Source organism: Urocampus carinirostris, chromosome 5 (genome assembly GCF_059441175.1).
Source record: "Urocampus carinirostris isolate Australia breed hairy pipefish chromosome 5, RoL_Ucar_1.0, whole genome shotgun sequence".
NCBI classification, from domain to species: Eukaryota; Metazoa; Chordata; class Actinopteri; order Syngnathiformes; family Syngnathidae; genus Urocampus; species Urocampus carinirostris.
Window position 1 is genome coordinate 28927722 of NC_142353.1, and position 25888 is coordinate 28953609.

The 25888-nt window shown below is 39.2% G+C and overlaps 1 protein-coding gene and 1 pseudogene across 5 annotated transcripts in view; both read right to left on the reverse strand.

The window, feature by feature from the left end:
* The window catches only part of arb2a (ARB2 cotranscriptional regulator A), a 261702-nt gene extending 236065 nt beyond the window's left edge, over positions 1–25637 (reverse strand). For 4 of the 5 annotated variants that reach the window (XM_088336391.1, XM_088336390.1, XM_088336388.1 and 1 more), the window contains exons 1-6: positions 25557–25637; positions 25073–25194; positions 24269–24370; positions 20042–20142; positions 3539–3604; positions 622–813 (exon numbers count right to left, since the gene is read on the reverse strand). In XM_088336391.1, the coding sequence (XP_088192517.1) occupies positions 622–813; positions 3539–3604; positions 20042–20142; positions 24269–24370; positions 25073–25163 (552 nt within the window). In that variant the 5' untranslated portion in view covers positions 25164–25194; positions 25557–25637. The other variant, XM_088336389.1, reaches the window with a different exon arrangement.
* LOC148365925 (U2 spliceosomal RNA) lies at positions 6039–6156 on the reverse strand (annotated as a pseudogene).
* Positions 25638–25888: the final 251 nt, after the last annotated feature.

Genomic DNA, 25888 nt, shown 5'->3' on the forward strand with positions numbered 1-25888 from the left:
GGACCTACAACAAACTGCATTTAAAGGTATGGGTTTTATAAACCGAATGGAATGAAAAGAAAAAAATGTGCAAGTTTATCTAGCTAGCTATCTGGCTACGTTTTTTACCTTTGTAGCTAGCTATGTTCCTTAGTTTTTAGCCATTTATAAAGAAATCTAGATAGCTTTTAACGTTTTGTGTACGTTATCCATGAAACAGTTTACCTGTTTTGGAATTATCAAGCTAAATTTTGGCCTACTCTCTAGCTAGCGATTTAGCTTTTGGTTCAGCTTTCTATATGGCTATTTATTTGGCTTTTTACTCTTTTAGCTAGCTATCTAGCTCCCATTTACTTTTTTACATGTTTACCTTTATAGCTAATTATCGAGCTACCTTTAGCGATTGAGCAAAGACATCTAGCTAAATTGCTACTTAAGATATATGTATCAAAGACAAAAAGGAAAACAGGGGATGAAGAAAAAGGAGAGAAAAATAAAGAGAAAGAAAAAAGGCGGGTGATGGGGAAAGTTAAAGAAAAGGGAGAAAGAAAAAATAGGAAACAACACTTACAAATTCCCTACTTTCCACTTCAGGATTTAACACCTTTTCCTATTAACAATTTGCAGCATAATAATCCCTACCTCCATGGCTCTGGTGATGAAGGGAATTTGCGATCCAGAGTCCAAGTCCTGGTTGATGATGACTCGTCGGGCCCATTGACCGGCCCGTACCACGCCGCTTCCCTGGATCAGCACCAGAAGCTTTTCTGGATTGGACAAAGCGTCTTTGCTTGTAAAGATAAAACTCGTCGGCTCATCATTGGCAGCGTCCACCTGATACGAGGACATGAAAACAATGTTAGCAACATTGCTGCTTCAATCACTGCCAAAAAAGCTCTTATGAAAAGAGACAGCTACACCTTCTTAATTGATGTTAGCACCTGGGTTACAGCGCCCACAGCGTACAAAATTTTCACCTTACAATGTGCGTTACGATGTTTTTTAGACCCCTTGTTACGGCATTTTCCCCTTTAGAAAGCCCCGCGCACACCTGACGCCAACAATTTAGGAAATTTGGTGTATTTGGCTGCAGAACGCCAATGGCATGTTTCATTATTTATTTACAATGTTATCAAATCATATACATGTATTTTCAAATATAAGTGATACTTTCTATGGAGAAATTTGATCAGTTGTCTATCTTTTCTCCCTCTCCTGCATCCATCCACTACTCCACTGTACCAAGACAAGTCCCACTACAGGTACAAAAAAATTGATATAATTGACATGTATTGTATTTAAAGCGTTATTTAATGATATATGTGTATATTACATATAGTAATTACTGTATAATATGTTGTACAGAATGTTAAATATGTATATACAATTTTATTTCTTTAACCTGGGAAATCAGGAGTCCCCCGCCATACGACTAGTACACCTTGCGATCGCCACCTCAGAACAGATTAGTGCTGTATCCCAGGGGTCTTCATGTTTAACTTTCATGAGCGGTACCAATGTTAGAAAAATAGCATTTCTCTCCACTGAACAAGGTCAAGTTGTGATTTTACATCAAGACCTCCAAAACATTCCCAAAAAGTCTCATCAACGACGGATTTCCCCCCGCATTAAAACGCTAACGTGCGTCACGGCGCTAATCGTGGCCCCTAAGTGATTAAAACTGAGACCGAAAGTGATACAGACAGAAAAAGGGGATAAGTGACTGTGTGCATGCACTCCCTAGGAGACAAGGAGACAAACAGCATCCATAAAAGCCACGGGTGGCAGCTGCGGGAACTTAATCCAAGCAGACAAAGACAACCGAGGGGGGAGAAGAAAATCTTGCCCTTTTATTCTCCGCTGCTCCCTCATTCCCTCTCACTATACTTGGCTTCGGTTAATCTTCTTAAAATCTGTGGTCACAAGTTCAATGCAACGCAGGTGGACAGACCCACCGCTAACATACAAATGCGTACCACGTAGCCGCTTGGGCGGGTGGCCTGCAAAAGAAAAGAAAAAGAAAAAGAAAAAGAAGGCTTTTTGCAAGGGAATAATGATATAAATAGAGGCAAGCAGATAAATCAGTAAATAGAGAAGGGTAATGAAAGGAGCTAGCTAGGGCTTGATTTATGGAGCCTGTTAGCCTGCCTGCTAACGCTGCTAGGACTAACATTGCTATAAACGCCGGCTGAAAAATGACTTTTATAGACAGAGAAAAGAAGGCGAAGAGGGCGAAAACATGCTTAAGACATCAAATGAAAGGGATAGGGGTGAGTGCGCTCAGCCCGGATGATCTGGTTGGAGAATACGGACACCACGGCATTAGAGTGGCTCTTTAGAGCGCACGGATGCGAAACAGATTAAGCAGCAACATGGGGGGGACATGAGCCTTTCAAATGACACTTAACAGTACTTTTCAATATTTTATTGTGAGACTTTTACACAAATGATTTTAGCAGCTAAAAGTATGAATGAGACATGAATTACAAGGTGTATATATGTAACAAAGCACAGAAATTGTTTGAAGATAGAGACTATGATGTGATCTGAGCTGGTATGATGGAGTCAGTGGGTGGATGCATGGGGGGAAATGGTGGATTCAAATTATAGCAAATTTTAAAACTTCCGCTAGCGATAATTCTTTATTATATCAAGATTTGTTTACATTGTTATCATGTTAGTGCTTCACTCTGAAATGCTGCAAGTCTTGGGACACAAGTTTTTTTTCCTTTATTTTTCACTTTTCCTCTTTTTCTTTTGTTTCTCCTTTTTTAATTTCCTATTCTCTTTTTTCCTGCTTTCTACTTCCTTTTTTTTGTTTTCAAACGTTTTTCTCTTTTTTTCAATCAGGAACAAAAGAGTCAAACGATTTACTCTCATTTGTCTTTTAAGAATTTTATTTTATCTCATTGCTGAAAAAATGAGGTAAAATTACAGTAATAGAGTGCACAATAAAACATAAGAAATAATACCGGAAAACGACCTAAAACAAGTGGAAAATAAATGTTTTTGCAGTATATATAATGCAGTGGATATAAAAAAAAAAAAAACTAATTACATTCTTGTTCTATTAAGTTGCTTTATCATTGTTATTGTTAATTATAGTATTATTATGTTTTATTTTATATAAAAAAATACAAAAAACTATATAAAACAGTAGATTGTTTTTTTAAATACATTTTCTTAATCGTAAAAAATATGTACCCTTTGCTGCATCAAGGAATTTTGTTTGAGAACTTTTTTTGTATGGTTTGAAAAATAGTTTCAAAATATAGTAAAATGGGACAAACTAAAATGAAAGAAAAAATACTGAAAAATAACGGAAAAATATCTGGGGGGGAAGGGATAATCATGTCTTGTATTCCATATTATTTCATTATTTCGTTTTTTTCTTTCATAAAATCAAGCATTAAAGCATCCAGCTATTAAAACAATTTTTAGGTGAACTGGCATCTACCGAACACTAATTTACAATCGTATTTACTTTAGCTTCACAATTTATTATTATTTTTGTTTTTAATCAATATACAAAAGCATTTTTTCACTTGAATGTACTTACTGGTATTATTGCTCTTGTCAAGTTGCACTTGTTCTCCAGGAGGTCATAAACATGTTGAGTGACTATCTGAAATAGAAAGAAAATGCACAAAAATATCTGATGTTAATAACAATTTGAGTGGCATCATTCTCGTATCGTGAAAAATATACATTCATTAAAATCCGGAGTAGTTCAGGTTTCTCAAACAAAAGTAATATTGTCAACTGATGTTTCCTCTTTAGTCTACATGCGAGAACATTGAGGGTGTAAGACCCGAGAGGAAATCTCCAGTAAGGATGAAGGCTGATGTAAGTTATGTTTTTCCCCGCAGCCACAGCACTAAACCTTGTATACGAGTCACTCCGACCCCAGGACAAGGCTTTTGTGCTTCGGTGATGTTAACAACTTTCTCTTTAATTTCTAGTCCGCGTTTGTGAGAGGCTAGCAACCGAGCCCAAAAACAAGGATCAGTCCAAGATTGATCAACCATCATGTTTGGATTTAATTTTGATACAAAAATGATGGTGATTATATGTGGCCAAGACAGAACTGCTGTAGCGGATCTCCTGTACATGCACAGAAGCACTGAAATGAAATGATAGCATGGATATTCTGACCAGAATGGAAGCAACAGAGCATTAAATTCAACCAGGAGTGAATTTATACACTTCATAAATACCAGGAAGGAATCCGCCTCTTCTATTGGATAGACCATACTGCGTCTAAACAATTTTCTATAGAATTTTAGAACATTTTTTTTTTTTTTAGCAAATCCTATAAATACATTTTTTGAGGGGATTGGTGAACCTAATTCTATGAAAGGACCTTTATAACGACGTTGAATAGCGAGGATAGCAATAACCACTTTGATTATTTGCAAAAGCGCCGCTCTCGTTCAAGCAGAAAATGGCTCAATGCTAACTTGATTTAGCACTTATGAAAAGCATGCACAAATAACATCCGCGGCAGACACATACTAGCCTCATGATAGCCAATCAAAGGCCAACCGTCGCACCAAATGAGACTATCGATCCATTATTTGACCCTGCGCTGAAAAACAGCTAGCAGTCTCCATCAGCTAATTCACTAAAATGTCAGCCGGACTGATGAAGACTTAAATGATTTCGGGCTTCGGTATGCTACTTTATAATAACATCAATAAGCATCGCGGGAAATTTCATCTGCGCCGCTATTGTACAATATGTTATTTGTTCGGTGCCTCAGGTGGCACGGTGAAGAAAGGGAACGAGGAAGAACATAGCAAACAAATGTATGCAAGATGTATAGCACAAGCAATAGAAAATGTAACAATAAATACAAGCTGTGTTCAATCATGGACTTTTAGTTTTGACATTTAATAAGCCGAAAATACATTAAGACTCAGAGTGAAAAAAAGTGATGAAAATCAATGAAAGAAAATAAATAATCATATCTGTAAATTATTTTAATCATGGTACAGCGGTGCTTCAGCGTTTAAACTTATTTTTTCCCAGGTTGGAAGTGAAACTGATTTGTTAAAAAACAGAATTTATCTTTCCTTTAAGAAATAATAGTAAACAGCATGTTTGGTTGTCTATGGCATAGAGAAAACATGTTTTAACATTCTGTATTTGTAAATATTTTACTCTCCTAGGTTTACTCCACTCACGGATATAAGAGGACCAAGGTTGCACATTATTATTGAACGCAACAACTTCGGTGAGCTACTCCGGCTATATGTTTTCCCAGTATCTTGTTTCAGAGTTATCTCGATGTTTCTGTGATGGGTCTTTTTTTAAAATAACTCAATTCCAAGTGTTTATTGTCATATGCACAGTAAAGTTGCGAGCGAAAAAGAAAATAGAAACTAAGGAAGGATTGGCATTTCTTGAATCCCAAGACTTTAACCTTCCGAATGATATTTGGAACGATGCATTTGAGTGACATCGTACGGACACCGCATGCGCGAAAATTCCACTTTTTTTTCAAATACGATGACTTGCAAATTAATAATTTAGGCCTAAACATGTAAGTTTATATGATACCGAAATAGAAATGTATTGAAAAATAATAATTATACCTTTATTGATTAGTTTATAGACCACTGGAGTGGCTTGAGATACCATATTTTACCTCCTGTGTAACGTACATATTAGCTGGGAAATGTCTAAAAAAAAAAAGACCAAGCTCATTGCACTAAAACTCAGGCTGAGGAACAAATTATGTATGCTTTCTATACAGGGCTTACTCCACGACTGTATTTTCACGACTATAAGGTGCAGCAGGTTATAAGGCGCACCCCCCAAACAAATTTTTGGTCATATATTTTCCATACATAAAGCGCTACAGTGGGAACGTCAACAAAAGAGTCAGATAGTTCATTGAGGGGTTTTTAAGGGTTATTGTTCTATCTTCGTTATTCATTATCCATTATCCGTTATCGGTCAGTTCATAATACGCTCCAAAGCCTAGGCGCCGGGACACTTACTCTCAGCCAAAAGGCCAAGCTAAGGTCCTAGCCCTAAAGCCTTGCTGCGATCATTGCGAATGCACCGTTCCCGGAGGTACTGCAATACCGGGCCGATGCGTGGAGTGGACAGAGCAAGCTCCTATTCCATCTCCGGATTGCAAAAATCAAAGATCATGGCAGGCCAAGCTAAGGTCCTAGCATTGAAACATATTAACCCCTTAACATTTCGACGGCTCACAAAGAAGAAAATACGTGTCTCAGACACGTACGGACACAGTGTCTGTGCGATGTCACCAATAACTCATATTTGTCATTCCACATATCATTAGGAAGGTTAAACTCTTGGGATTCAAGAAATGCCAACCATTTCTTAGTTTCTATTTTCTTTTTGCTGACAACTGTGTGGACAGCAAAATAAGAATTTCATTGTGTAGGGAAATGTGGTTCTTTACTGTGCATAAAATGTGGAACTGGAGTGCCACGTCCAATTTTGTTGTCACAATATATCCCATGTTGTAACAATGACAATCAAGGTATATTCTACTCTATTCTATATGTCTATCAATCAACATTTTCAATACCATAATGAACATTGGTTGAGTTTCTTTTTCCATTTTTATTAGAAAACGCATATTTCGTAATTTACGCTAAAACTATTGTTACTCGTACGCATAGATTCCCTAAACCAGGGTATTATTGATTTGGTAAAGTACTGTGGTACATGTAGTTTACACACAAATGATCCATCCAAACTCCGACTTACTCCCTAAAAAATGTTTTGGTTAATTTCTCCGGGACATTTCCTTTTTATTTTCTGCCCCAAGGGGCAACAATGGCACAGTTGTATCCATCCATATATAGTGGATGTCACAGTTGTATCTATCCATAGGGTCTTTGTTCCTGGGAAGCCACATGCGACAGCACCCTGTAAAATGATGGGATGCAGCAAAGGAGCAGAGTTTTGGAGCGGACAGCAAAACAAGCACTGTTGTTAGTTGATTTTAGTAAGTGACATGTATGAAATCACTCATTGATAAATGTATAAAGTTAGAAGAGAAAACAGCTTCTATTTTCATTATGCCCGTGTCTGCCCCCCTGATCAGAGTGTTCGCAAATGGCATGTTTGAAGGTTTATTCATTCTTTCATTAGTGTAGCGTTTTTATCTTGTGCTAAGAAGGAAATCGTTTTGGGATTTCTGCAATGCAATTGCAGTGACCTCAGATTATTAAAAGAGTCCACTCTATAGAATAACGGTCAGTCTCAAAGCTTTGCAAGAAATCAGATTTTGGTCATTCATCAGGGTTCGTAAACATTTTTCATTGCCAAATACAAGAACTTTTGAAGGACTTTCAAAGTCAGTTTTACAATTTCTCCAGTACCAATAAAAGAAGAAATCTAGTGTCTTTTTTTTTTGCAGATTATCCAATATTGAGTAAATTGTGAATATCTTTCACAATTACCTCAATATATAATATATAATTTTCCGGTGCAGGAAGTTCTTCCCAATAAAATTTACCACTGAGAAACTCTATTTTTCGCATGGCCATTATTCAACGTCCGTATTTGATACGTAATCGTTTCCATATATACATTTTAAAGTGCCCTGTTTAGGTTTAGCATTCACCTGTCCTCTTGGCTGTGACAATGCTGTACAAACTAATGCCAGCTGCAATTAAGGGTAAAAGAAAGCCACCAAAAGAGCAGGGCCGGGTTCATTTTTAAGCAGACTTGTTGAGAAACATGGTAACAATTTCAAGCATTTTCAAGCACTTTTATTCCTTGAAAACACAACATCATAATTCAAGCATTTTCAAAAATGTCATAGACCCGTACTAACCCTGATTTGTAGCAAGGGCATCACCCTAATATAGCCATGTAAATGACTCATGAGGATTGCGCCAATCAGTCAAATCATTAGTTAATGCATCACTAACATTTATATAAAGGAAACCATTTAGGTGCTGTATCGCTGTTTACACCCAGAAAAGCCTTTATACCTAAAAACAGGAAGAAAAAACCTGAAGAAGATGGGAGAAAAAAACTCTCCCCAAACAATGCAGACAACAACAAAGCATGATCTCGAAAAAAAAGACCGCAAGAATGAGAGCGTGCATTAGGCATCGGAAAACGCTTGTTTATCTTAACTCAGCCGAGTGCATCAACAAAAAAACTCTATTAAAATAGAGTTTAGTGTTGCGAATTTGTGATCTGTCAGTCTAGGCAGGCAAACAAAGAGAACAGGAGCGAGAAAATCCCGGGCATTATTCCCAGGAGCGCCGTCATTCTGTCTGAGGAGTCACCGAGCATCACCGGGGGGAGTCAAACTTCCTAGACTGACCAGACTGTTTGCACTTGGCGCTCGCTAGCAGATATTCCTTTTTCCTCGCTAGCGGTCCTCTTACGCGTGATCGTCTCATAATGACCTCCTCAGCTGTTATCAGGGAAGTCGGCGACGGGATAATTCAAAGAAAAGTAGCTGAGTAGTGACAAGTGACAGACAGCAGTAGAAAACATATTTTGAATAAGTACATCTTCCACAACGGCCCTCTTAAATCAGAATGATGTTTTATCGTAAAAATGACTGCTGCTGTCAAAGAAAGTTGTTGGGTGTGGCCAGCGCATCTTTTCTTGAGATTGATTGGTTATGTCTGACCAAAAGTCTATTGATTTAACTGATCATGATTGGATGTCAATGTTTTTGATTTAAGAATGTCATGCTTTCCAAGAATGTGTTTTAGTTTATTTTTTATTTTCATTTGAAAGTTTTTCAAAGAAAATAAAGGGTGTTTTTTTTTCAAAATGCCTTTTCCACAATGGCCTTTTAATTACAGAATTTTGTTTAACAGAACAGCTTCTGCAAATGAAAGTTGATAAAGATCACACAAAGGCCCAACTTAAGATCGATTGGTCATGTCTATCCTGCAGGACCAAAAATCTCATCTCATCAGCCGTACCGCTTATCCTCATTAGGGTCGCGGGGGGGCTGGAGCCCATCCCAGCCATCTCCGGGCAGTGGGCAGGGGACACCCTGAACTGGTTGCCAGCCAATCGCAGGGCACACAGGGACAGACAACGCATTCGCTCATTCACACCTAGGGACAATTTGGACCGCCCAATTCACCTGAAATGCATGTTTTTGGAACGTGGGAGGAAACCGGAGTGCCCGGAGGAAACCCACGCAAGCACGGGGAGAACATACAAACTCCGCACAGGAAGTCTGGAGCTGGATTTGAACCCACGACAGGTTCCCATGACATGAACTGTGCCGCACAAGCGCTAACCACTGCGCCGCCGTGCTGCCCAGGACCAAAAATATGTTACTTAAAAATATAATTTAATATCTTGTATATTCTAATGTAAGAACACCTTACTTTTTAAATAATGTATTTTATTTTTATTTTTATTGATTTGTCCAAAATAGTTTGTGAAAAAAAATAATAATAATAAAAAAACAATACATGTTCTTAAACATCACAATGATGAGATATTTCATTATGATAGTTATTTTTTAATATATTTAAAAATATCTATATAATGATCAAACTAGACACATTTTGGAGATCATTTTGTTGTTTTAGTAGGAACCTCATTTTAAGAATCATTTTTTCTTCTTTTTTTTGAAAGATATAATAGTTCTCATTTCATGTATTCTTTTCTTGTTTTAGTACATCCAAACTATCCATCCATCCATCCATCATCTGCACCGCTTATCCTCAGTAGGGTCGCGGGGGTGCTGGAGCCCATCCCATTTATCTTCTGGCAGTGGGCAGGGGACACTCTGAACTGGTTGCCAGCCAGTCGCAGGGCACACAGGAACAGACAATTCGCTCGCTCATTCACACCTAATTATAATTTGGAGCGGCCATTTAACCTGACATGTACATGTTTTTGGGATTTGGGAGAAAACCGGAGTGCCCAGAGGAAACCCACGCAAGCACGGAGAAAACATGCACACTCCACACAGGAGGTTCGATCTCAGGACCTAAGAACTGTGCCGCACACGCGCTAACCCCTGCGCCGCCGTGCTGCCCCATTTAAACTATTTTAAAATTTAAAAAGGTATATTTCAATTTTAACACTATTTTTCAGTTTTTCTACTAGAAATAGCAAAAAAATAATTGAAGAAATTAACATTTATTTTTTATTTTTTTTTAAATATGACCAACTTTACCCATGCATCATGATACACTACACATGCATTTTCTATATCTTATTCTATTTTTTTATATTTTTAGTACGTTCAGTAAATCAATCACATGCATCACTCTAATATGTTTGGAACCATCGGCGCATGAGTTTGAACCTACCATTTGTTTGGACAATAAGGTGCACCCAAAAATCACAAGTTGGCGAGAAATTTGAAAGCATGTGAGGATTTACTCTATACTACCGTATTTGTGCAATCATTGTTCAATCGAAAACCAACACTGACCAAAATCGAAAGACATTGTCCATCCATCCATTATCTGCACCACTTACCCCGAACTGGTTGCCAGCCAATCGCAGGGGCACAGAGAGACTGGTTCATTACCACCTAGGGACATATCGGACCAGCCAATCAACCTGACAATGCGCGTTTTCGAATTTTGGGAGGAAATCGGAGCACCCAGAGGAAACCACACTGAGAACATGCAAACTCCACACTGAGAGGTTGTGGTAGCTGGACTTGAACCTCTGCACTGTGGGGCTGCACCCTAACCACCCAGCCGCCGTGCCGCCCCCAATACATTGTATGTACGAGAATCAAGACCGGGCTGTGGCACTATGAGTTCCGAAACCTACCACTAGACCACCTGTGGTACAGACAACATATGAAAAGGCATTCAACTTTATCTAATCATCACTTTATGTTTACTCACAGTGCCACAAAAAATTTTGGATAATGGAGAAGGTGGAAAGTTACCCAGAAAGGTATAAGTAAGTCCAATTCATCATCAGATACACCAAAAAGTTGTTTCACTCGTCATCCTTTTTTACATTTATTCATAGCTTTTAAGATAACTTTCTGTTTTATTCATTCGCGAACATTTGTTTCAGGCGCTGTGAGTAAAAATAGTGTAAAGATGAAATCTAATGTCTTTTTGTACATCATCTGAAACACGATTGGTATAGTACCGTAAATTCAGGACTATAGATCGCACCTGATTATACGCCGCACCCACCACATTACGGGAGGAAAACAGATTTTGTACATATACAAGCCGCACCTGTATATTAGCCGCATTCGCACACATTGATAAAACGCAATACAAACACGAAATTAACCTGTACCCGATTAAGTCCAAAAAACACAGGCGGCAAAATGAAAGGAAAATGATACCGGTACTTAAGATTTAATGCAGACCTGCAGAGTACGGGTGCCCGTTGAACGTAATCCGAGGAAAAAAGTGTATATTTCCAAAGGTAAGGGTGGGAAAAATTTATATCCACTATTGTCGCCACAAACACGTCTCACCTTTACTCCACTTCCCGTCAGCCCGCGTTTGCCCCGCCCCTTCTTTCTCATTTGCTCGTGCAAAACATCAGAGTACGTTTTTTAAATAAATACACTACAAAAATATACAGTTGCAAATACATATTATACATGGTTACACATATTTACAAAGAAAGACGGTACACCGAGAGAGTTTTCAAAGCTTTAATAATAATATTATAACTTTCATCCCACACCGTGCCTGTGAAGGGTAGCAAAACGCTACTAGCAACACGCTCGCAACACAGTAAACAGCTCTGTTAAAAAAACATACCGTACTTGGAGTAAGTACGGCAAACCTTCTTCAACTTCCTCCATTTAACTGACGTCATCAAAGTCGTCTTCCTTCAGTATGGGAAAGAGACATTGTCATAAAGACGTCGTCCCACGCTCCCTTATTCAAAGACACACCAGCATCACGCTCGCAAAGTGCGTCATGTGCCTTTCTTTTTGCAATTTGAAGATGAGGATATGTCTACGCTTATTTAATTTGTGCACAAGCTAAAAAGTTGCAGTCTAAATCTTACCTTTTGTACTCGAGCGCCGCTGACGGCCATTAGAAAAATTACATAAATTGGCCGCATCACTGAATAAGCCGCAGGGTTGAAAGTTTGGGAAAAAAATAGCGGCTTATAATCCGGAATTAACGGTAAATAGGTTTCGGCACTCTCACCCCTGCAACCCGGGTTAAATTTCTGTTGCACACAATGTTTTGCGATGATAGTCCTGTGCCCTTATATATGGAAAATATATGACAATTATGGTGGGGGAATGCCTAATAAGACTATGCGCCCTATAATGTGGAAAATTTGGTACTTTTCAATCCATTCTGAACCTAGTTGTGAATCTGGTCTATCATGCCGTCCGTATATAATCAGACCTTGCCTGATTGAGATGTCCTGTGGCTAACCGTGTCGTTTCATACAGAGGTGTTAACTCGGCTCTACACTCCTGATTTCTCATTTGCCAAACGGGGCTGTGGCAGTGCACCACATGCACTTGTGTTATTGCTTCTCTTACTGTGCACCATAACGTTGGTCGGACGTCACAATGGGCTCGCTGTATATTTCCTGAAATATGCCAGTATCCACCATCAACTATCTCCTTGTTGTGTTTGTCCGGTGGCGAAAATAATCAACCCTTTCCCCCTGCTCCTCACTGTTTTGATGTCTTATTGGCCCGACTGTATTGTCAGACACATCACAGCAGCAGATGTCCAATTTGCACTTCAACCTCATCTGAATGGAGCAAGCCATCGCAAGACGCAAGAGTCTGGATAAGGAGGACACGTCCTCCGAATGAAAGAAAGCGGAACCTGTTTTGAAGACATGAGAACTACTATTGACATCTAGCACATGCTCTGGTATCGTTGAACTATATTCTATGCAGGAAAAGAAAATGCAAATTTTTGTAATTAAGTCTTTTTTAATCATGGCATTACATTATCTGCCATTGAAATATTTTCTGATCTTGAATCTTTGGCAAATGGCAGGGAGTTGAGTCAGAGCTTTTGTAGCCCCTACCGACTGACCAATGTACTTTCCTGCAAATTACTACTCTACCCACCTCTGCCATATACCTACCTACAGTATCTACAGTACCTGCATACAGTAGTTGCCTATAGGATAAACTGGCCTACATGACTTATCTATCTATATACCTACCTACCTACAGTAACTACCCTCAATAGCTACTTACCGAAATATAGTCCGCATCTAGCTACCTACAATACTTCTGTGCCTACTTACCTACCTATACTACCCATGTACCAACCTACAAAATTATGTACACTACCTGCCTTCAGAACCTAACTACAGTACTTACCTAACGTACCTACAGTACATAACTGCATATCTACAGTACTGATCTGCAGTAAATAACTTCATACCTACCTATAGGGACCAACCTACAGGTATATAGCTTCCCACCTACAGGACTTATTTACCTACCTACAGTAACTACCTACAGTATGTACCAAGAGTACCAACCAACCCATGATTGTTACTGGTTTAAGCAGGAGAAAATGTCTACCACTGCATATTGACCATGGGACATTCTCTTACTCCTCTTCTGATTTCTCCAACTGCCCTCTAGGAATCTTAATATGGGGTTTGGTTTAATCAGGTAGCTTTTCAACTCATTTTCTACCAAGGAAATATTAATCAAAATGCCATGTGTGTCTGAATCGGCCTTGCAGAGTGCGGCGGGGTCAGCGGCTCCCGTGTCGGCCTCAGTTGTAGTCTAATTCCCGCGATTCGGGGATGAATATCTCTGATGGAACACGAGCATAGGGCCTGGCCCAGATGGAGCTCTATTAAGCTGTTAATAAACGAGGATTCTTCTCTGCTCTGCCGGCATCTGTGACATGGAAGGCACTTACAAATTTGCAAAAACGCGCACACACATGCATACACGGGCAGCCAAAATATTCTAATGAAGTAAAGCAAGCCAGATGGCTGAATTAGAAAGCAGTCTCGTTTTCTCTTTATCTCTTCCTCGCTCGAGTTTTCTTTCCTCCACACTCTGCTACCTTCCTCTCTCTTTTTGTTGCATCTTTTATCGCCACACTTTGTATAATTTTTGTAATAGTCGTGACCACCGTACCTGGGTTGAACACTCTACAAAAGTGTAATTTTAGTCCCGGTAAAGTGGAGACAAATATGTCTTTTGAATTTTACAATTGACTTAAAAACACAGAAAAAATCCACTGAGCATCCGCTAGTGATGAGCATTGATTTCCGCTCTTCTGACTTTCCTCAGTGTCCAATTTATTTGATAAATTTATTTCCAAAGTAACGAGCCCCTTAAATACTAGCTGTTGCCGTGTTTCAAATCCTGTTTTGGGTGGACCAATTGATTTGTGCGCCCACCCTACTCTTTGACACACTGTATACACCAGCCAATCAGTAGCGCACACAGAAACTCACACCCACCCGTCCGCCTGCGTGATAGCATCTGCTGTGTGTTGTCAGCTGCAGAAGAAAATGCACGTTGTGCATCGCACAATGAAAATATGTGGAGCATCAAAACTGCAAAACGTAAACATTTTGCAATGTCAGAAAATGATTAAACAACGTCAAAACATAGGACTTAAATAATGTGTTTTAATTCAATTACATTGATAAACTTTTCTGCCAGATACTGGGAGAATGTGAATTGGTTGGGCGGCCGGACCGGAGCTGGGTCCCAGAACGCCTCACACCTTGCAATTCAGTTTAAAAAAGGCAGCGAGCTGAAAAGAGCAGATGACCAAATCCTGGCCCCGCACTGAACCAAATAAGGTTCTGACCCAGTCCCAGCTTAACAAGCAACGAGAGAAAAATTGCTGGCCAGTACCCAGGCCTGATCGAAACAGCTGCCATCTGGTTGGGATACAGCCAGAGACCTCACAGAAGCCTCCAACCACCCACAGCCAATGACGGCTTCACAACACTGCATTCCATGGGCCTAGTCCTGACCGGGTCTCCAGCCTTGAGGGTCCCTCACAGCTCGACCGCCGCAAACATCCAGACTGGGCCTTTACCTTCATCAAACCATACCCACAGTCCATATATTGTACTAGGTATTGGTGTGACTTTAAGGGAAATTCGATTAAGTTACAATAACAAAATAATTCATTAAGCCAACATTGTTTTCTATCTAAATTATGCCAATTTAAGATCCCAACTTCCATCTTTATTTGTTTCATTTTCTTACTCTTTTGTTTTGTGTTATATTCAAGTTTCTTCTGTATGATTTTATATATATATATATATATATATATATATATATATATATATACATAAATAAATTGCGTAAATCTCCAGACTATAGAGCGCACAAGATGATAAGCCGCACCCAGTACATATATAAAGGAAAAACTAATTTGTACATATATAAGCCGCCCCTGAATGTAAGCTGCATGTGCCCACAATCAAGCATGAGATATTTACAAAGAAAGAAGGTACACAGAAGGAGTTGTAATAATATACAGTAATTTAACCCCTTAACCTTCCGACAGCCCGCCGATGGTCCGCCAGGCTTTTGATAAACATTTACGTGTCAGTAAAATGTCACCATTCACTAAAATACGTCATGCCACATATCATTGAAAATTTTAAACATTTAGAATTCAAAAAATGATGAACATTGCAAAACATATTCATGAGGGAAACATCACGATCAAACTGAAATATACAGTGGGACCTCGCTATTTCGCGCTTCGACGTTCGCGGATTCAGAGCTTCGCAGGCCTAAATAATAATAATAATAAAATAAAATAATTAAGTGGTTCCATGTTCGCGGGTTCAGAGCTTCGCAGGTCGAAAAAAAATGTTTGAAGCATTTTTGAAGGGGTGTCGCTACTTCGCAGATTTTCACTTTTCGCGGGTGGTTTTGGTCCCCATTAACCGGGTCTAAAAAATAATAATAATGAAATTTAGAAAAAAATAAATAAATAAATAAAAAAAAATTGGAAGGTGCGCCGCTACTTCGCGGATTTTCACTTATCGCGGGTGGTTTTGGTCCCCCATTAGCTGCGATAACGGAGGTCCCACTGTAATACCGAAAACTTTAAAGCCGGTATAACTCACCATCACGTCCCGTGGCCTTCTATACTATAGCTAGTTTTACTCGTGCGCAAAGCGCGAAGTTACACTAAACATGCCCCTTCCTCGACACATGAATTCCCCCTGTTTCATTCTTACCTTTACTACTTGAGCACCCATAGCGGCCATTGGAAAAAATGCATTAATTAGCCGCATCATTGCATAAACCGCATGGTTAAAGGCTTGTGGCAAAAGTTGCGGCCTATAGTCCGTAATTATTTGTGTATTTGTATTTGTGTATGTATATCACTTGGACAATAAGGTGCACCCAAAAATCACAAGTTGGCCAGAAATTTGAAAGCGTGTGAGGATTTACGCTATACCACCGTATTTGTGCAATCATTGTTCAATCGAAAACCATCACTGAACAAAATCGAAAGACATTGTCCATCCATCCATTATCTGCACCGCTTACCCCAAACTGGAGAGATACATAGAAGTTTAGATATATAGATGCTCCCCTACTTAAGAACATTCGAGTTACGAAAAACGGCAGATACAAACATTTTTTTCAGGATGTTGAAAAATACTTGGACATTGCTGTAAGTTAGATTTTGAATTGTACACCTTTTTCCGAGCACAGGACAGTACTTAAGTGCTTCTTTCCGCCACTACCAGCATGTGGCGCTGTGAGAGCTCACCCAGCATACACCTTGAATAAGATATCCGGCTTCCTCTTCCTAGATCGTGTGTAAACATACTGTACTGTATCTCCAGCGCGCTAAGAACTTTGAAATTTTTATTGTTAAATATCTCGTGCATCCATTTAATATGGTTGGTGTAAAGTGTAAAGAGGCGAGCCGTTTCTTTTGAAAAGAAAGTGGAAAAAGAAAGCTTGATGCGGTTGAGAAAATGGTTGGATCGCTTTTTTTTTTGGCCACTTTCTACCATGGAGGAGGAAGTCGCGTAACTCTTGAGGCTCATCGTCCAAAAATAAGTTAAACTTAACTATATTGCCACTATAGAGAATATTATTTTATGAAATCTTTATTTTTTATTAAAAAACAACACAGGTTAATTATACAAGCCTTAAACATACTTATATAAACCTTAAACATACAAAATATAGCACTGAAGAACTTACAAACGATCATCCGGGACATATCTAGTTCGTAAGTAGTATATTATATATATATATATATGGATATATTACATTCAAATGTATTTGAAAGTCAAAAATGTACTCAAGTGTGGTCAGTTTGACGTATCCGAAATAAATGATCCATCTTATAATGCAATACAGAAGGCCACATCGAGCGAGATAACTTTTTTGAGGTGAACAGCCTTGATGGATCGTACTACTTATTCATGCAGGTGCCGTTCTAATATTTCCCTTCCCCTGCCGTGCAATGTATGTATTTCCTGTCATTGCAAGAGCGCATTTCACCGCTACCCCCCGTGATCCAGACAAAGCTTTCATCATCTGACAAATAAACATCTGCATACATAATGCTTGATAATTATTGTCGGCTTCCGAATGCTCGGCCACCCACCCAATGTTGCCATTTTCGGAGCCTACGTGTTTATTTGTCGACGCTGCTAGATAGCAAAAAAAGGAAAATCCACGACATAGGGTTGACTCTCAAAGGAACCTTTTTATTCTACCTGTGTGAGAACAAGCCAGTAATTCCGCCAACGCCTTCATCATTTTGCTTTGAACTTCAAAGAAGGCAGACAAAAACGTAAAAGGCAAATGATTACAACGGAATAGATGTCTTTTTATCTTAATGTAATATTTAATTAAAAGCCTTGTACTTTACTTGGGGTACTTTGGGCAGGCAAATCTGTCCCTAATGAAATAATGGTTGTAAAGTCTTAATGTTCTCCACAAAAATACCCACCGTTAATTTATGTACTTGCCTTGTGCTTTTTGAGTCAAATTAGCGTATTTGTTCAAGTCAGAATGCAAAATGTGTCGAAATGAAGACTTAAGAACAACTAAAAAAAATTAATCCAGATCCTTGGCAGAAGCGCTTGTTTTCACCACTTTAGCGTATAATTTTGACTAGATTTTGCAGTATGTCTCCAACTGAAACGATATGTGGATTTTTTTGTCATATCTAAAATATCTTTGCCACTACAATAGACAACTAGGTTATGGTGTCTCTGGCTTATGATATATGCACATTGTAATGTGGAATGAAATGGGTTTCTTGTATTAGCAAATCCCCCATTCCATACATCATCAATAACAAAAAGGTATGAAATCCAAAACGTGCGGTGTTCTTGCACATGTCTGTGTGAGTTTTGCCTATAAGTTACAACAAGTAACTTAACCTATTGGTTAACGATGAATAAGAGGCTAGTCTGCTTTTGGTTTGCCTCACGTCATCGCAAATATGCCAATATCCTATTCATTGTACTCCCCCCAACAATGCTTTTCTCGCTCTTCATTCAGTTTTGAATCTCACATAAAAAAACTAAATTGTTTAGCTATCTGCACAAAGGCTTGCAGTGATACAAAAACATGATAACCAAGGAAATAAAGCTTGCAATTATCAAGAATTGCAAAGAAGGCTCATGCATACTTACCCTCGCTAAGAAATACAACTGTAATAAATCGGCAATCATGACATTTATTGAGAGTGAGGAGGGTATTAAAGCTGCATCTTCTTCCCTATGCATCCACCCATTAACTCCGCGGTACCAGCTCAGGTCAAGTCACACCAAAGGTAGAGTAAAAGTAAAGTAAATTATTATTAATTTACAGGATTATCTTTTTTTTTTGTTATTCAACCGTTAACCATGTAATTTACATATGGTTAGTACCGTATTTTCCGCACTATAAGGCGCACCGAGTTATAGGGCGCACCCCCCAAAAATAATTTTTGGTCCTATATTTCCCATACATAAGGCGCACCGGATTACAATTCGCTACAATGGGAACGTCGACAAAACAGTCAGGATAGTTCAGTCAAACTTATTACCCCTTTAACATTCCGAAAGCTTGCAAAGAAGCAAATACGTGTCTCAGACATGTACGGAAACAGTGTCTGTAAGATGTCACCAATCACTCAAATGCATCGTTCCAAATATCATTCGGAAGGTTTAAGTCTTGATATTCAAGAAATGCCAAACATTTCTTAGTTTCCATTTTATTTTTTGCTGGCAACTGTGTGGACAGCAAAGTAAGAATTTTATTGTGAAGGGAAACGGGGTTATTTACAGTGCATATGACAATAAACAATTGAATTTAGTTTAAAAATAGACTCATCACAGAAACATCAAGATCGTTCTAAAACAAGATACCGGGAAAATATAAAGCCGCATAGCTCACCTGAGTTCTCTTGCAGCCATCACGTTCAATGATGATACGTAACCATGGTCTTCTTACAATCGTGAGTGTAGTAAATCCAGGAGAGTAAATTATTTACAAATACAGAATAGTAAAAAATGTTTTCTCTAGGCAGTAGTGCAACCCAAAGTGTTATTCACATTCATGTTTTTCGGCCAATTGCAGGCTTTGTTTCGCCCCTTTAGCCTATGCAAGCCTGTAAATGGTAAAAAGGATCAGCCCCCTTTTTCTCCGAATAACTTTAGCCAATAGTGACTGATTCAAATGATGATTGACACATTGGTTAGGAAATGAAACGCCGGTATATAAATCCCAGCATAAACCGCGGACTACTTCGCCTTCGGGGGAAAATCTAGTCGGAGGCTGCTTGCCTTAGTTGCAAGACTTTGCAACTTAATATTGATCCATATATAAGGCGCACTGTATTATAAGGCGCATGGTCAGCTTTTGAAAAAAATAAAGGCTTTTAGGTGCGCCTTATAGTGCGGAAAATACGGTACTTATTATATACTATTTTGTTACGTTAAGATTTTTGTTGGGGTACCCTGGCCCTGCCATACCATAATATGACTTCGGATCTCAGTCTGAGAACAGATTTATGTCATATATCGGGGTTCTCCTGTATTTCAAACATTCTTATTTTAGAGCCAATTGAGTGTTCAAAACATGTCATCGGATGTAATTTTCCCACAAAACCCTCCACCCAAAACAACAGCTTACCTCTCCGAGAGCCTCGTAACGTTTCTGGTTCCATTTGTGTAGGTCCTCTTTCACACTGAAGATAAATGGCTCGCCTGTTTTTACATGCCGGAGTTGCCCACCTGTGAGAGAGAAATGTATTCAAATTGTTTTGAAATATAATGTTTTAGAGTAGTCTAGGCCAAAATTATGTCACGCTATGTCTTTGAAAGTTGTATTCTACAGCAGATTCCTTGGATACGACGACCCTACCTGATATGACCATTTACTTTACCGTGTGGAATAAGTTTTGGCGCCTCTTTAGTCCTTACCCATCAAAGAGTAACTAAAATTGTATTGCAAAATGTCCAAGACAGTTGTCATAACAAGTATAGCCCCGGAATACAGCAAGCCCAACAAACATTAAGAGGCGCAAAACTTCATTCTCACCTTTATACCTGCAAAAGTTGGACGGGCACTAAAAAAGTAATCATATGTAAACCAAGCAGCCGAACGGCCGTCCTTTGTCAGGAAAAACAAATACATAAGCCATTTTGCGCAGGCTGCTAAATTGATGTTGTTTTCGCCGTGAAAAGCAGTGATTCTCCGGCGTTATGTTGGTCATTATACATAGACTAATCCTGATCACTATTCGTCATCGAACTCCATTAAAACCGACTTTTGAGGGAGACAGTTGCGAAGTGGGGATAAAGTACCTTGGAGAAAATCAATTATGCATTCACGGAGGAGAAAAGATCTAAAACATTGCCGCCTAAGAGAAGCAAGCCGAGCTATAATGAAAATTCTACAACGGAAAAGGTGTGTGTGCTTGAGGAAAATGGTAAGCTTGTGTGTGCTATGTGAGGGCATGCACCCTCCCCCCCCAAACGCCGCTCTCTGAGGAATAACGTTTCCTCAACTTTTCTCCTCTTTCCCCGTTATAATTAGCATTCTGTTCTTAATTTGGCCGCTTAATTAGGTGTACATAACCTTGGATTTCCAGTAATGGAAAAACCGGAGGGCTAGTGAAATGAAGCCATCATCTTCAGTGATTAAGACACCTGCAAACTATTGTACACAACCTCGTCGGCATCCGCGTCATTACACGCTCAAATTAACATTTTTGTTCCACCTGTCTCGGGCGCCGGGTCGTCCGGCTAGAACGGTGGACATGGGAGGACGGAGGAGACGGCTTGAAAAGTATAATGAAAACAGGTATAATATGCGCAACATGTTGATGAAAAAATAATTAATGATGGAATATCATTAGAAAAATGTTTTAGTTATTGGTTGTTGTAGTGGGTTTTTGCTGTGGTCGTCAATGTTGTTGTGGTTGTTGTGGGGGTGGTTGTTGTGGTGGTATATCTAGTGTTGTTCTGGTCATGATGAAAGTGGCTATAGGTTTTGTTGTTGTGGTGGTCAAGTCAAGTCAAAAAAAGTCACTTGACTTGACTTGGTGGCTGTTGTTGCAGTGGTTGCGGTGGTTGTTATCGGTTGTTGTAGTGGATTTTTGCTGTGGTAGTCAATGTTGTTTGGACACATGGAGAGGATGGATGAGGAGCAAATGTTGAAGAGGATCTACAGAGCAGAAGTAAATAGAAGGAGGCCAAAAGGAAGGCCGCGATTTACGTGGATGGATGGTGTTATGAGTGAACTGCAGGAAAGAGGTCGAAATATAGTGGAAGCTAGAGCTCTTGTTGGTGATAGGAATGAGTGGAGAGGTGTTATAAAAGGATAGTGGGATGTTTAGACGCATTCTAAGGGATGGGCAGGGCACTTGTATGATGCGGCAGGGGTAAACCAGTGAAAGCTGTTAGGCCCTGCTGTTGAACAGTCACAACAAACTGAGTGACATGGCCGCTTTCTTGTGTCCCTTTTCATCTGGAGGGACGAAAGCATGACCATTTTGGGTGCCGAGGTGCTTAACTTGTTTGGGTGTTTGGGCATTTGGGTTGTCCATGGCCCAAAAATGTGTGTGTGTGTTTTTTTTGCTACTTTTTCCCTTTTTTATTTTCTTTGTTTTTGTATGTGTTAGTCTTGCTGTCAGTCACCCCTCTCGAGGGATATGACCAGGGTACATAGATAGATAGTCGATGTTGTGGTGGTGGTATAGCAAATGTTGTTCTGGTCACGGTGGCGCTGGTTGTGGTTTTGGCTGTTGTTGCAGTGGCTGTGGTTGCTATTGTTGTAGTGGGTTTTTACTCTGGTAGTAGATGTGGTGGTGGTGATTGTGGGGTGATTGTTGTAGTGGCATAGCTAGTGTTGTTCTTGTCATGGTGGCAATGGTTGTGGTTTTTCTTGTTGTGGTGTTGGCTGTTGTTGCAGTGGCTGTGGTGGCTATTGTTGTGGTGGTTGTTGTAGTGGGTTTATGCTGTGGTAGTAGATGTTGTGGTGGTGATTGTGGGGTGGTTGTTGTAGTGGTATAACTAATGTTGTTCTGGTCATGGTGGCAATGGTTGTGTTTTTTGTTGTTGAGGTGGTGGTGGATGTTGTTGCAGTAGTTGTGGTGGTTGTCATTGGTTGTTATAGTGGATTTTTGCAGTGGTAGTTGTTGCGGTGGTGATTGTTGTGGTGGTATAGCATAAGTTGTTCTCGTCATGGTGGCAATCGTTGCTGTTGTTGCAGTGGCTGTGGTGGCTATTGTTGTCATGGTTGTTATTGGTTGTTGTAGATATTGTTGTGGAAGTGATTGTGGGGTGGTTATTGTAGTGGTATAGCTAGTGTTGTTCTGGTCATGGTGGCAATGGTTGTGGTTTTTGTTGTTGTGGTGGCGGCGGCTGTTGTTGCAGTAGTTGTGGTGGTTGTTATTTGTTTGTTTGTTATTTGTTATTTTGCTGTGGTAGACAGTGTTGTGGTGGTGCTATACCAAATGCTGTTCGCGTCATGATGGCAACAGTTGTGGTTTTTGTTCTTGTGGTGGTGGCTAATGTTGTGGTGGTTGTGATGGCTATTGTTGTGGGGGTTGTGGTGTTGATGCTGTGTCTTTTTTTGTTGTGGTGGAGGTGGCTGTTGTCGTGGTCATGAAGACTGCTGTTGTTGTTGTTGTTGTTGTGTATGTTGTTTTTGGGGTTGTCAGTGTCGTCTTTAACATTTTTCTGTGACCACTTCCTACGGTATCATCTCTGGCCTACTCAACTGGTAAATATTCAGCAATAATTGTCTACTAACACCTACTTGTCATTTTTTTTTATAGGAACTATTTAAATATCAGTTATTTTGTGAAACATTTTATAGAAACACAGCTTATTTGCATACGGTATGCATGTGCACTGACTGATGGGGCATATATGAGGAAGAAACGACAAAAAAATAAAGGGCAGTGAAGGAAGAAATGTAACGAAAAATGTGTTCATCTCTTCATGGGACACCAAGCTAGGAACCGAGAGAGGAGAACGACGCTGGCAGGAGTGTGCTGAAATAAGTGTGTTCCTCTCCATCTCTGCTCTTAGGCATTGTAGGATTATGCAAATGATCTTGAAAGCAGAGGCCAAGGCTGAGTAGGCTTCTGACGGGCCGGAGAGTACAGAACATGTCCCGCACTCAGCCAGCCAGACAGTCAACAGAGATACTGACAGAGAACAGAAGGTGGGAGGTGCGAGTTGGGAATGCTAAGAGCCACAAACTTTGATTGTTTTTTAAGAGCATTGTGAGTTTTTGTTTTTTTTGTTTTTTCATATACAACCAAAGATATGCTGATAATTAGAGCGCTGTGAGGTCATATCGGGATATTTATCATCCTGGCTCCTAGCAATGTGTTAGTCCACACAGACTTTTAGTACAGTAAATCCCAGGGGTACATAATTTATATTATGTATTGATTATCAAAAAAGCTTTGTTTTCATAGTTATCATGTTTTTGATTTGGTCTTTAGCATCAATGCAACAATTGAGACCCATGGCAAAGGAAAACAAGATATAAAAAACAGTATTGTATTGCTGAATTGCGAAGTTTTTACAAACAAAACCTGATGCTGAACCGAACAAAGCTCGAGAAAGGGAATATTGTGGAATGAATCTCAGCCAATGGCATATTAGCGTCTTCATGATGCTCTGATACAAATAAATGACAGTCCTGTATCTTTTAAGATACATATAAAAATCTAATGGGGATGTAACAAAGGAGGAAAATGCTAAAACAATTGGCTCTAAAATAACATAATACTCCAAATCATAAATGAAAACACCGTAAGGCGGGGATTCTGTATCTCAAAGGTCTATTGTATTCTTTTTGCCCACAGTTTTATATCCTTATGTCTTGTTGTATACTTACGGTCATTGAAATCATATTCAAACTCCTTTAGGGTCTTGGGGAAAGTGAGAGCTGGTTTATCCTTATTCATGAGTTCATCTAAATCAATTTTTGACAGCAGATCTACAAAAAAAAAACATAAAATCAAGGTCAGATAAGTTGTGTCACTACTAAGGTTATCCCAAATCAGCTGCTAGCAGAAAAAAAAATACATAATAACCCTGTATTTCCTTTACTTTTCTTTCTTCATGACTACCTATGACCATCAAATGATTCGGTTCTGGATTTCTGTTCTAAACATAAGTCATCCCTCACAGCAGAAATATGGCAACAACTTCAAAAATATGCCAAGGTTCTGTACAAGAGATATATTTTTAAAGTTGAATATTAAAAGTCGAATAAACAAATTAATTCAAAATGTTTCAAGTCGTTAAAAATAAATGTTTCTCTCTCCTCTTAATAAATAATAATAGACGCCTATCGGTCAATCCTTATTGAGTAGTACTTTATATACTCATTTGTTTTGGGGTTTTTTTGTACTCATCTGGGGTTCTAAACGGATTGGATGCTAACCATATGTTTCTATTCCCCAACATACGGCTATTTCACCTTACGATCACCTGAGAACAAATGACTGTTGTATCCTGGAGATCTACTTTATATAATAGTAGCAAGACATTGACTTTTACATGTGCAATTGTATCGTTGTATACTTCCAGTAATTGTCATGTTGAATATATGCATTTGGGGGTGGATTAAGGATAAATGCCCTTCTATGAAATCCAGGACAGCATTTATTTATTTTTATCTTGCACTTTATCATACCTTTAAGCGCTGTGGCTTTTTCTCCATCTTCTTGACCGGCCACCTGGGCCATGATGACGATACACAATGTGCACACAGCAGCGAAAAACATCCGATCAGGTCACACGAAACGCCGTTGTCCCCTTTGACAGATGAGATTAGAAATAAAAACAGTATTCACGAAAAAGATGATCGGGACTCACAGTTCGTTACAAGCACCTGTTAAACAGTCTTGCTAGCTGCTGTTTATGTACATTTTAACGTCACAAGCACCACACAAATAAAAAGTATAGTGATATTTGTTTAGAACAAAAAATTTAAAAAAAAGCTTCTCCAGGACCAGGATGAGAGTGTGTTCCCCTTTTATGTGGAGTTACATCGAGAAATGCAAGGGACAATTAAATTCGGGTCTTCACATGCTTGATAGTAACAAAATACATGTTTATACATTTTGAACCAAATAAATGAGAAGGGGCAAAAAGAAAAACATTGTATTTTGACTTACACGTGACGCTCGCTGTTGCTTCCTGGTCCATCAAACAGGAAGTGCTCTAAACAGATGCGCGTGGACCTGCCACGCTTCCGGGTTACCAGGGCAACGGACTCCAAGCTTTTGTTTCTTAAAGGTACAGCGACGCGTTTAATGTGTCTTGTAAAAAGAATATCGACGCTTGCATGTGAACAAAAATAAATCGTTGATGATTTAAATACACCATTATTCCCCCTGGAATGAATGTTTGAAACGTTGTTTGTTACATGAAAGCAGCCATAAATTCAATAATAACGGGGTTAGAATATTACCAAAGCTTCTGTTTCTTAAATGTACGACACAATTAT